Source organism: Monocercomonoides exilis (assembly GCF_001643675.1).
Source record: "Monocercomonoides exilis strain PA203 chromosome Unknown scaffold3-2548433, whole genome shotgun sequence".
Classification (NCBI taxonomy): domain Eukaryota; phylum Preaxostyla; order Oxymonadida; family Polymastigidae; genus Monocercomonoides; species Monocercomonoides exilis.
This window is the reverse complement of record NW_027150548.1, coordinates 1,871,509-1,883,791: the sequence shown is the minus strand read 5'-3', so window position 1 is coordinate 1,883,791 and position 12,283 is coordinate 1,871,509. Positions and strand designations below refer to the sequence as shown.

Genomic DNA, 12,283 nt, shown 5'->3' with positions numbered 1-12,283 from the left:
CATTCATCCAATTTTCTTCAAGTCATTTCTCTTGGGTCATCTCTTCAATGTTAAAAAAAATGATAAAACTTCAAATTATTGAATCAAATGTTTAATGGATGATGTGTTTCAATAACAAATTAGAAAAAGAAACGCAAAAATCCCAAAATCTGTGTTGAGTGCTTGTTTTGTATGAAAACGATGATAAATATGAAGAGATGTCTTTGTCTTGTATACCTGTGCAAGGCAGAAAACGGCGAAGACGACTCCAATAGGCTTCAATTGCGTTTGTACAGCAATTTGTTTTTTTATCCTTAAAGCATTTTTTATGATTGACTGTCAAATGCTTGAATCCTTCTTTTTTAATTTTGCTGTATCCTCTCCATTCATCGCTCCACACTGTCGTCCCAGCATGCAAATGCCTTCTTAACACTCCGGTCAGACATATTGATGATCGATCGTCCACTTTTTTTAAAAATGATTTAGGATTTTTGACATTTGATTCAATTCCACCTACGATCCAAATTTGTTTTTTTGGTTTTCCTTTCCGATATTTTCTTCTTCTAAGTAACATTTCATCGACTTGAACAGTGTAATTATTTCCTCCAATTCTTCTGTTTTTTCCTTTAATCATTTCGTGTGCTGCTTTGCGAAAAAGATTAAAAAGGATGCAAATAGTGTTGCAGCTGGCTCCAGTCAAAAAAGATGTGCGCATCACATCGACGTTAATCCACCATAATAGCATGATTTTCATATAAGTTGAAATCAATAATTTCGAATTTGAAAAAATTGAGTTATGTCTTATCGATAAGAATCTACATTTGCACTTGCATTTTACAATATTTTTCGCACAATAAATGATTCTTGGTGTCTTTTTGCATTTTGTGCACATGTTTGCTGCTGGTAATAAGGCAAGTTCCAAGTATATGGACCATCGATAAAAAATTCTTTTCATAAAGAATACGAAAGAAAACGTCATATTAATAAATTAAAAATTAGTTTTATTTGTCGAAAATGCAATGTTAATAACTTTCGATTTTTTCATTTGATCTATCCCATATATATTTTCAAACTATTATTGTTTTTTATTCTTTCATTTTTTCTCAATTGAACACGTTATACATTTTTTCATTTGAGTTTTTGTTGTGTTCATTTTTTAAGAAATACAAAAATATTATACGTAAACTCTTTTCAATGTTTTTTCTGACGAAAGTTACACAATTGATTTTCACTTTTGCACAGGCTATTTCCAGCATTAAAGTGTGCATTGACAACATTTAACATCAAAAAATAATCAAATGTGAAAGGATCACAGCTTTTTTGCAAATTAAACCTATTCAAGAATGAATTAAACAAATTTCAGTTTTTTGTTTATTTCATCGATGATATTGATTCTCACTCTATTGAACAATCAGAATCTTAAGCAAAATAACATTCATAAATAAAAACATTTATTTACATTAATTTTTAAAAAGGAAAAACTTAAAAACTGAAAATACAAAGATAAAGAGGATTTTTCAACATTTGTTCTTCTATTGTAATCTTCTTCATTCAGCAGAGTCAACAATGGAGCATTAAATCCATGCTCTTCGATATTCTCTCTTCAGAACAGCTACGAAATCGAAGTTGTTGCACGTTCCAAGCAATCGGCTCAGAAGGATTCAAAAAAGGAGGAGAGATGACTTTTGAGCTGAAAGGGGCAGATGGACAGCTGAAGATGAGCAATGTTGGGGTGACGAACAGCATCTGCAGCAGTTTTGAAGGATGTGGCGGAGGAATCAATTTGACATGTGCAACAGACAACAATGACAGATATTCATTTTCAGAGATAAGTGTTGGAGGAAACAAGGCACACCAGGGAAGAGACATGTTTATTGTGGCGAATGATCTGAGGAAGGGAGTGAATTCTGAGTTGTTTGTGTCTGTTCGACTTTCAAAGGAAAAGGAGGGTTTTTGTATTTGAGCTTCTGCTATTCGATCTATCTGTTCTCTTTGTCTAACTTGGTGTTTTCTGAGAATGAAGCACTTAAAGGCAGAAATGTGTTCATATTGAGCTAGGATTTGAATTCTTCAGTTGTCATTGAAAGGTTGATGTTTGATTGGACTGAATGGAAGAATACAACAGCTTTCTTTGGGGCAGACAAAGAGAACTTTACAGAAGGCATATCATTGGACAAGCTGCTGATTGAGCACACAGACACTTCTGTTGTTGTGTCGTCGAGTGGAAGAGACATCCACGGGTGCGGATCAGAAAGAGAGCCTTGTCTGTCGTTTTGGGAAGGGATGAGGCATTTCAGAGAAGGAATTCAGTTCAGAGAAATCAAAACCAACACAAGTGCTGCCATTTCAGACGAGTGGGACCTTTCAAACAGCTCAATAAGTTCAGTTGTTCCTTCTTCTCCTGGTTATTCTTCTTCCTCCTCTTCCTCTGATGAGCCTTCCTCAGATGAATGCACAATCATTGTGGGAAAAGCTATTCAATCTCTTTCTGAGCCTTCTGAGGCTGCGCTCACAAACAAGCTTATACTCACATTCACATCCATCAACTTCTGCCTGCCTTCATTTTTCGAAACACCACAAAAGGAACTTCTTTTCACTGAGACAGGAACAGCCACGCTTAACAAATGCTCCTTTGCGATGCAGACAGCAGAAGAAGGCATTGCGTTTGTGCTTTTCCATGTTTCGTCTGGAACACTTTCGATTGAATAGTCTAAAATGGTCGAGCTATACTTTGCGACATCAGCCATCCGACTTGCCGCGCCGGCTGCACATTTTGTGGCGAGTGCGTTTTCTGTTGATGTTCTGAATTTTGCAGATGGATAGTTTATTTCTGTGGGCGATGCAGAAGAGAAGGGGGATGAGGAATCAAGTTTATCAAGGAATGACATAGAAACGAAAGCGAGCAAAGAAGAGAGCGAAATCAGATTGGAGAATCTTCAGTGGCATCTCATCCGCAGCACAAATGCAAAGGCATCGATCATTTCTTATGAGAGCGGGCTGTCTGTGGAGCTGACGATGGAAAACTCGACATTCAGCGACTGCAACAGCGAGTCTCTTCTGGGAGGTGCGTTTTGTGTGTGGATGAAGGAGAAGGCGGGCGGGCTGGCTGACAGCTGGGCAAATGAAGGCAGTGTGCTGGCGAATCTGTCGTCTTTTGTGACATGTGCGTGCTCAACGAGTGAAGGCAGAGGAGGCGCAATTGCATTGAGCTGCCTGGACGATCCAGAACATTCAGATGTTCAGTCTGCGGAGAAATCGAAGGCGCTGCTGGTCAAATTTTAATTGATTCAGTTAAAATTGAACAAAGAGAGTGTGGCGAAGGATTTTCACATTGTCTGCCGATCGATTGCTGAGCAGATCAACGAGGCTCTGTTTGTGATGGATTTCTGCGAGTTGGCATTTGACAGAGATAAAGCGATCTTCGGGATAGACAATGCTCATGATGATCCGATTGATTTGGTGCTATTAATTGTGTTCTACAAGTCAGAGCGGATATTTGTGCCAGGAGAGAACGGGAAGAACGAGAAGGACTGTGGGCGAAGAGAAGACTAGTGTGAGACGCTGAATGAGGCTGTGCGGCATCTGAACAACGAGCCGTTCCAGAACGTACTGGTGGTGAAGAAGGAAGTTGTTTCAACAGAGACAGCCATTTCGTCAGCAAAGGTGCGGACAGTCGGAGGCAGCCCAGCTGTTTTTGAGTTCAACTCAAAAATTGGTTAGACGTACGGAAGTGCCGATTGTGTTGTATTCTTGTTTGAGAAGTGTAGCATTTTGGGGATGGACATCGTCTTCTGCCCCAGCTTCGCTTCAGCGCATTGCTCTGTCTTTGACGTGAGGATCGGAAATCTGACGCTGGGCGACTGCGTAATTACGTCAGAAGAGTCAGAGAAGTTGGCAAATACAATTATTTGTGTTGTGTGTAATTGTTGATGTTTTAATAATGTTTCTTTCTCTGTAATCAACTTGCAGGAATCAAGGAAACAGCCATCAGCAGAAGCATTTGGTGAAAAGAAATATGTTTGGATTTCTTTTGCTTTGACTTCATCTGAATCTCCTTCATCTTTGTATTCTTCGCTATCTTTATTAAAACAAAAAAAAGGCAAATCCTTCATAGAGATTTTCTCAGGTTCCACTGATAAATTGATTAAAGTCAACTTCAAAGAGCTATCTTTATTTGTCGTGACCACAGTTTCCTCTCAGTTACCAAATTCATCATCAAATGCAAGTCATACATCTTTAATATCGCACATGGGAGCAGATGCCTGATCGCTGCAATTTTCTGGATTTCTTCCATAAAAGTTCTTGATTAAATTCAGTTTGAAATATTTATCAATAAATCAAATGTTGCAGAACATCATTTTTAAAAAGTTTGCTTTGATTCAATGTAATTAATATCCAAATTTTTGGTAAGAAATTAACAAAATTGAATGAAAGCACAAAGATTTTATTAGTTTTAAATAATAACAGTCAAAAATGATGATGTGAAAATTTATCAAAAAGTTTTTTGCAAACAATAAAAATATAAAACTATTTTATTCCTTGTTATGTAATGATAAAGCTCCAAGCCTTCACAATTAAAACGAAATAAAAATAGGAAAGTTTGAAAATATTTATGGGATAGATCAAATGAAAAAATCGAAAGTTATTAACATTGCATTTTCGACAAATAAAACTAATTTTTAATTTATTAATATGACGTTTTCTTTCGTATTCTTTATGAAAAGAATTTTTTATCGATGGTCCATATACTTGGAACTTGCCCAAGTAGTTTCAGGGCATTCGTGACAGATGGCTAGAACCTCTGGAAATGCAGCCATTTCCTCCCATCGAGCAGCTCAGCATTTCTCATTGCATTCATCGCAATAAACATTGTTCTTTCCATCCAAAATTTCTGTTGCAAAAAATGAAGATAAACCTTTGTGAGGTGATGATGTATTGATGATAACATTGCAACAAGATTCATTAAAATGATAAGAAACTTTTTGACATTTTTGACATTTGATATGTGTAATGAGCACTGGATTGAAGGTATCCTTTTCAAATATCTTATTATTTTGAAGAAGTTGATGAAGATTTTCAAATGCTTCTATCACATTCTGTTGCTGCCTGCTACCGTATCCGCAAAATGTTTCCCATTTGTTGATCAGTGATGGGACCCACGAACGCACTGATGAATTATCTTTGGCAAGTTGCTGACAAACACTCAAAACACGAGAAGGTATTGTTTTTATTGCTGTTTGCTTTTTAAATATGAATGGTTTTTGAGAGGTTATCGAAGAGAAGCATTGAAGAAGAGATGCTAGATAGCATGTGTTTCCTAAATTGATTAATCCTTTTATTGATGTTGATGAAGAAGAATCTGATGATATAATTTTTGAAGAGGTTGATGAAGAATGAGAAGAATTTGAATGAGGAAAATCTGTTTGATTGTTATTTATCGTGATCTGCGCAGTATTTTCATGATGCGAAATAACATTCTCATCGGCTGGTGTGTTATGTTGAGACGAATAAGTGTTGTTCTCTTTTGAAAATGATGAAAAAAGATTTTGAAATGCTTGTGGTGGAATTAGAGTCGGTGAAGTGGCACATTCAATTAATTGATCACTAACACACACATCATCGTTGAAAAAGGAAGTTGAAGATTCTTCAATAGAAAAAGAATTTTAATTATCTTTTTGTTTCTTTTTGAAAGATGAGGAGGATGAGGATGATGAGGAGGATGAGGAGGATGAGGAGGATGAGGAGGATGAGGAGGATGAGGAAGATGAGGAAGATGAGGAAGATGAGGAAGATGAGGAAGTGGATGAGGATTGTTTTATTTTGAAAAATTTGTGAATTGGAATAGGTGAAGGAGATGAGTGACGTTTTTGATGTGATTTATTTGTTTTTCTTTTTGTTGAACCACTTTCTCTTCTTATTGGAGTGTTGATTGGAGCATCAACAGCTTGAGATGGAGAAGAATTTGTTGAAGGAGAATTTTTTTCTGAAATGGGATTAGATTTTTTATTCTGTTGATGTGTTTTTTATGAAGAAAAAGATTGTTTTTTAATTGAAGAAGAATTTTCCGTAATAATTTCTTCATCCCACGCTGCTTCGTCAATAAATCTCGCACAGTCCAGCTCAGCCCGCTGCTTTTTCTTTGCTGACTGAAGCGAAGTGGAGGCTTCAGTTGAATGGGCTAACATCCAGTTGTTGCCCTTTTCCCATTCCTGTTCATTTAAGCCTAAAATAAACAGAGAAAATTATTTGAAAAAATTTTAATAAACACAAACCACTTTTGCAAGACGGATGGTGAGGTTTCTGAGGCGGAATGATGAAACCTTGGTTTTTCTTCAGCGTTTGCTTCGAGTAAATAAATTTCCCCTCTGTGACATCATATCCATAGTCTTGTAAATCGGATAATGATGTGTTGCGTGACAGCGCTTGAAGCATTGTTGTCTGAGTGTGCAACGGAGCGTTGTTGTACACCACAGCCAGGTCTTCCAGCAGCTTTATGTGATATTCTGTTTCAAAAAAATTAATAATAAACAAATTAAAAAGAAAAAAATAACAGAAAATTAAAATAATATTTTTAACACAATACTAAAAAATATAAAACCAAACCATTCAAAGACTTCAGCAAATCATTAATTACTGAAGATGATTACCTGTAAGTGTAAAACATATAGGCAAGCAACGAATCCACGTCATCTCCACCAAGTAGTTTTATTTCGTTCCAAATTACTTTGTATCGAGAATTAAGAGTTGATTGAGGTTTAGAAAAAGACATTTTTATTTTGAAAGTATTTTAATAATGGTTTGATGGCATTAGAAATTAATATGCTGTTGTTTGAATTTATTATACTATTTTTTTTAATTTTTTTTATGGCTTTGTGTTCATTCCAAGAAAAACTGACAAATAAAAAATTCAAAGAGCTTCCAAAAATGAATTTTTATTATTCAAAATTATCCTTCTGAAAATTTCCGACAGTTCAAAACTGACATGAATTTTATCTCCTTTTCCACATCATCAGGAAAAAAAATTCACATCAAACAATTAAATAATAATTCTTTTAAAAAAATGATTAAAAAATATTCAATAACAAGAAATTAGCATCTCTATCACAACTAAAATATTGTTTTAAATAAATAATTCATTTGTAAATATAAAAATTCACAGCAAAAGAATAAATAGAAATATTTAGAATATTTGTATTTAAAAATTGGCACAATATTTTTGAAATCATAATTATTCAATAAAATTTTTCGACTTCGAAACAATTCAAATTTTGACTTAATGAAAGACGCACAACATATGAAATACATGTATAAATAATTATATAAATCTTTAAATTTGCTTTTAGTCACATGACGATTTAAAAAAAAAATCATTTAAATCCAGTTTTAAGCAAAGAATTAAATGGAAAGAATAGAAAAGGAATTGAATCAAAATTATAAATTAGTTTTACTTAATTAATTTATATGAAACATTTTTATTGGACAAAAATCTTTAGCATTAATTAGTGATGAAAAAAAGTTCATTTTAATACCATAATATCACAAATAAATAAATATATAAAATATTTCATTTAAACACCTTATTTATTATATCCAATACTCAAAGCAAGTGAAAGTGCAGTGAAAGTTTTGTGCTTTTTTAAGTTATTATTTTACTCAAATTTCTTATATCCAAAGATTCGCTCATTCAATATTAATGATGAAAATGTTCATTTTAAAAAATGATTCATTCTTGCAAGCATGCAGGAGCAATCTGTAATTGAAAAACATACTTGTTTGCGATTTCTTCTATTTTGAATTCTTGTTTATTTCATTTCTTCTCTATATTTAAAACATTTCAGAATTGTTTTCTAAATTGGACGATTGAAATGATTATGCACAAAACACTAAGCATAGGCTATGAATTTCCTTTAACAAAGAGCATCGCTCAGAGACTCAAAAAGAAGTGGAAATGACTTTTTTTGGCTTTGAGCAATTTTGGGAGTAACGTATGAGCATTGCTATTTCTTATTTGATGTTATTTATTATTTTTTTAATTCTGATAAGAAAGTGAAACAAGAACTATATTTAAATGAAATCAAAGAGATCATACGTTATCATCAAGAGCATCACAATCCGACACGCCTTGCCTATCAGTCTGCTTGGGAGTTTTTTTATTCATTTTCTTTTGGTTGATAATAGCTTGGAAGAAATTATTGTGAATGATCTGCATTTAGCGAGAGAAGCAGCAAGAGAATTGGAAGATCTGACAAGATGCATTGACTGGAAGAAAAAAGGAGGAGTGGAAATGAACAAAGAAGAAACGAAAGAAGAGCTTGTTATCGAGAGATGGTTCAATGAATTTTTTTATTCCTTATACTCAAACAAATTGCGGAACGAAGAACTTTTTGAACTAACTGGCAGCTTTGTGAAGGTATTTCGAGCAGCAAAGTGTAATTACAGAGACTTTAGCAACAAATGTATTGAATCATTTCGAAATTCTGTGAATAACAGAAATGTGAAAGTTGAAGACTTGCTGAAAAGAGGAGCTGTGAGTCTCATCTTCAAAGAAATTTATCAACCAACATTGAATGACGGAGTGACATATGAAAGTTTAGCGGGCATAGGTCTAAATTGTACCAGTAGCGAATTTGACGTTTTTTAATTTTATTTCACTTTAATATTAATAAACGTAATTAATTAACTCTATTTTATCGAGAAAATCTATGAAATTTGACTTTGAAAAACAATAATAAAAATTAATAATCGGACCCATAAATTATTTATATATTTTTCATTTTTTGTTTTATGTACTTATTCGCTCTATATTTTGAATAAAAAATTTTGCAATTGTCTTGTTTTTCTGTTTTTGCATGACTTCTAATCAAAAAGAATGGACTTGTTTATGTTTTGTTTTCTTTTTTTTATATTAACATTCTGCGCATTTTGAAAATAATGCATAGAATAAAAAATTTTTTTATAAAAACAGTGTGAATAACATTGCCATTTAATTGAGAAAATTTCATACACAAACCTTCTTTGTTCTCCATCTTGCAATGTGGATGTTCCAGTGCAAAATTTGCTTGAATCTGTTTCTAACTCAACCTTGATCCCACCACCACTGCCATTCTCACACTCACAATCCTCGACTGTCACATTCTGAACAACAAATGTTTCCCCTTCTGCCACACTCTTTGCCACAACCACCTCATCTCCTTCAATCAACCTCACATTCTTCACAGACAAGTTCGCAATCATGCTTTCTCCAGAAAAAGTGGCTGTCAGATACAGTGCAGATGACGACAATGACGACAATGAAGAAGAAGAAGGAGAAGATTGATTCGGCTCATAGAACAATGGTTTTGAGACATTCATATCCTTGATCTCCACATCGGTCAACAGCTGCGACAGCGGCACCACAAACACTGACGAAGACATCACATAGTCTCCTGTTTTACTTGTGGTGATCACAACATCTTCCAATGAGAGTGACCCACTCCCATCAGATACCACAGCCACACTCGGTGAAGGATTTATATTTGAGTTACAATCAACTTTTAAATGACTCATTCCAAGATGACCTGTTGTCACACTGAACAACGTTCTTACTGCTGATGATGATGAAAGTGCCCCTGTTCCAATCGAACTTTTCTCTTTACCAGCCCCAATGACTGAAATCTTTTTTATCCCAATCTCAATTGTTGTTGCCTCGCTTGTGTGATCCCCTTCCAGCAGCGTGATTGTCAAGCTAATCTGCACCTCACAGATCTCGAAGGCCTTCTTCACTGTTAGACAAGGAAATGTTTCATTTGCCCCGCACAACTCTTCTTCGCCACCACAAGTCACTGCCACAAATCGATTGAGAATCCCTCTCTTCAGCCAATTCCACTTTTCTGTGTGCTTGTACACCCAATTAGAACCATCATAGTGTTCATAAAATAATCTCCTATCATCAGCATTTGTAGAATAGCACTCGAAGAACGGATTCCCTGACTCTAAATAAAGACTGTAATGATCTGCATATGCAATGTCATGCCTGTATGGTGGATTGGCCGAGCATTTGCATTCATGGAAGAAAAGAAAATAGCAATAAATAATATCATTTTGTGATGTTTGTCTATTTGGGTGCAATCTCAAACCTCCTCCGTGTGATGCCGCTGAACATGAAATGAACTGGATGCTCCTCATTTTCAATGTAGCTGGAATAAATGAGCAATTCATTCCTCCACCATAATTTCTTGTTAGTGAGTAAGAAGTAAATGAGCATTCAAACACACAAGCACTCTCCCCTTTCCCACTTTCTGCTCCGATACATCCAGAACAAGAAACCTGAAAAGAATTAAGATAAAGCCCTCCTCCTATTCTATCTGCTTTGTATTTTAAAAATTCTCAACCACTGATCCTGACACACTCCTAAACCGGATGAGCAATAATCTCTCCTCCTTCATCTTTTTCTGCAACACATCCATTGCACGAATTATTCTCAGCCTTGACTGAACTGATCGAATAGCAAAAAATTCCTCCACCATCACAATGCACATGGCAATAATTAAACGGACAAAATTTCACGGAAAGTGTTCCCGATCCAAGGTTATATATGAAAATCGCTCCATCAATTGAAGATCTCTGTGAGTAATAAGTTCCTGATCCAATTGTTTATGATCCAATCCTCTAATGCCAAAATAAAGAATTCAATTCAATGGATGTTTAGCTTCATGACAAAAATTCTATTTCATCAAGCAAGAATCATATTTCGAATATATTTTGATTACGAAAAATATTACACACATAAAAATAAATAAATAAAAGATATACAAAGAATTATATTTTTTACAATCATTATCTTTGCTGACAACAACTAAATTTCTCCGTTACACTCCAAAAATAAAAAATGAAAAATATAATAATTATTTTTTTGGGACCGATCATAAATTTTTATTATTGTTTTTCAAAGTCAAATTTCATAGATTTTCTCGATAAAATAGAGTTAATTAATTACGTTTATTAATATTAAAGTGAAATAAAATTAAAAAACGTCAAATTCGCTACTGGTACAATTTAGACCTATGCCGTTTAGCGTTTGAAATAAATGTTTCAAAGAAATTGAAAGATGAGGAGGATGATGAAAAGGAAGGAGCGAAAAGAAAAAAATTGAAAAAGAAGGCATTTGAAAGGTTGGGAAAAAAATTCAATAATTTTATTGCTAGCTTTCACAACACATTAACTATAATTCTAAGCAAATGTTGAAGAAATATATTACGAGTGCTTTGAAGTGTTATGTTAATGTGAGAGAAAACAAAAACGAATTAATTATTGCTTTTCGAATATTTCAATACACTTTTTGTATTAATCATTTGATATTATCAAAAATGTATTTCTTGAAAGTCTTCTTTTCCTTTTTTAAACCAGTGAAATGATTATTAAACATAAGATAACTTTCATGTAATTTATCATTATAAAATCTTCTGAAAATGATTTATCTTTTTAAAAATTTTTCATTGAAAAACTTATATTCAATTATCAATTATCTTCTCAACTGCAAAAATGGTATCTTCTCTTTTCATAACATTTTCTGTTTTTTTATCGACTGAATTCAATTTTTCAATCCAAAGATTCAATTTTAACTTTTTTCTCCAAAACGAAAAATAGAATAAACGTTAGAAATTAAACTTGTTGAAAAAGAGGAAAATGGAATTATTAAAACAACAAATGAAGGCGAAGAAGAAGAACAAGCTTATATGTGTTTAATAAAAAAGAAACATAATAAACCATTTCCATCTCTTCAGAATTAAAAATAAATACAAAAAAAAGCAAAATAATAATAATAAAATTAAATTAAATAAATAAAGAAATCGTTCACATTGTTGGAGATGATTTATATGACTCGTTTGCTGAACCTGAACAACAGTCTTGACTATTCAATGAAGAAGATACTCTTCCTCTTCTTTTTTCACAAGAAAAACGCGTTGAAATAGTCTGGGAGGAAAAAAGAAGAGCTGTAAATGTTATCTTCTTTGTTGTCACAAAAGCTTTCAAAGTTTTGATAAAAAAAGAATACATCGAATATCCATCAGCATCCTCATACGTCTACAAATTTCCAATTTTATTTTCGTTCAGATCTCTTCCATTCATCCACATCTTTTCCTTCTTCTTCTTCTTTACCTTCATCCTCAGCTTTTAATGAATGCAATGAAGGGAGTTAACTTCAATATGAGCATTCAATCATCAGTGCTTCTATTGAAATGAAACATAATAATTTCAAAAAGCAACCTCTTTCTTCAACTTCCTCTTCCTCCACCTCACTCTTTTTGGCAAAGATTAATCATTT

General features: G+C 33.7%; 4 protein-coding genes across 4 annotated transcripts; 2 read left to right on the top strand and 2 right to left on the bottom strand.

The window, feature by feature from the left end:
- Positions 1-2,070: 2,070 nt before the first annotated feature.
- Positions 2,071-3,531, top strand: MONOS_9186 (uncharacterized protein; the record flags this gene model as incomplete). Its single annotated transcript, XM_067879658.1, has 3 exons — positions 2,071-2,658; positions 2,803-3,109; positions 3,287-3,531. The coding sequence occupies 3 exons, from the start codon at positions 2,071-2,073 to the stop codon at positions 3,529-3,531; spliced, it is 1,140 nt and encodes a 379-aa protein (XP_067735403.1).
- Positions 3,532-3,756: 225 nt separating this feature from the next.
- Positions 3,757-4,093, top strand: MONOS_9185 (uncharacterized protein; the record flags this gene model as incomplete). The annotated part of the gene is made up of 3 exons (XM_067879657.1): positions 3,757-3,894; positions 3,949-3,996; positions 4,079-4,093. The coding sequence occupies 3 exons, from the start codon at positions 3,757-3,759 to the stop codon at positions 4,091-4,093; spliced, it is 201 nt and encodes a 66-aa protein (XP_067735402.1).
- A 1,909-nt stretch (positions 4,094-6,002) lies between these two features.
- On the bottom strand, positions 6,003-6,669 carry MONOS_9184 (uncharacterized protein; the record flags this gene model as incomplete). Its single annotated transcript, XM_067879656.1, has 3 exons — positions 6,003-6,202; positions 6,252-6,482; positions 6,627-6,669. The coding sequence occupies 3 exons, from the start codon at positions 6,667-6,669 to the stop codon at positions 6,003-6,005; spliced, it is 474 nt and encodes a 157-aa protein (XP_067735401.1).
- Positions 6,670-8,532: 1,863 nt separating this feature from the next.
- MONOS_9183 (uncharacterized protein) lies at positions 8,533-10,143 on the bottom strand (the record flags this gene model as incomplete). The annotated part of the gene is made up of 2 exons (XM_067879655.1): positions 8,533-8,584; positions 8,990-10,143. 2 exons carry the CDS (start codon positions 10,141-10,143, stop codon positions 8,533-8,535), a joined length of 1,206 nt encoding a protein of 401 aa, XP_067735400.1.
- Between the last annotated feature and the right edge of the window lie 2,140 nt (positions 10,144-12,283).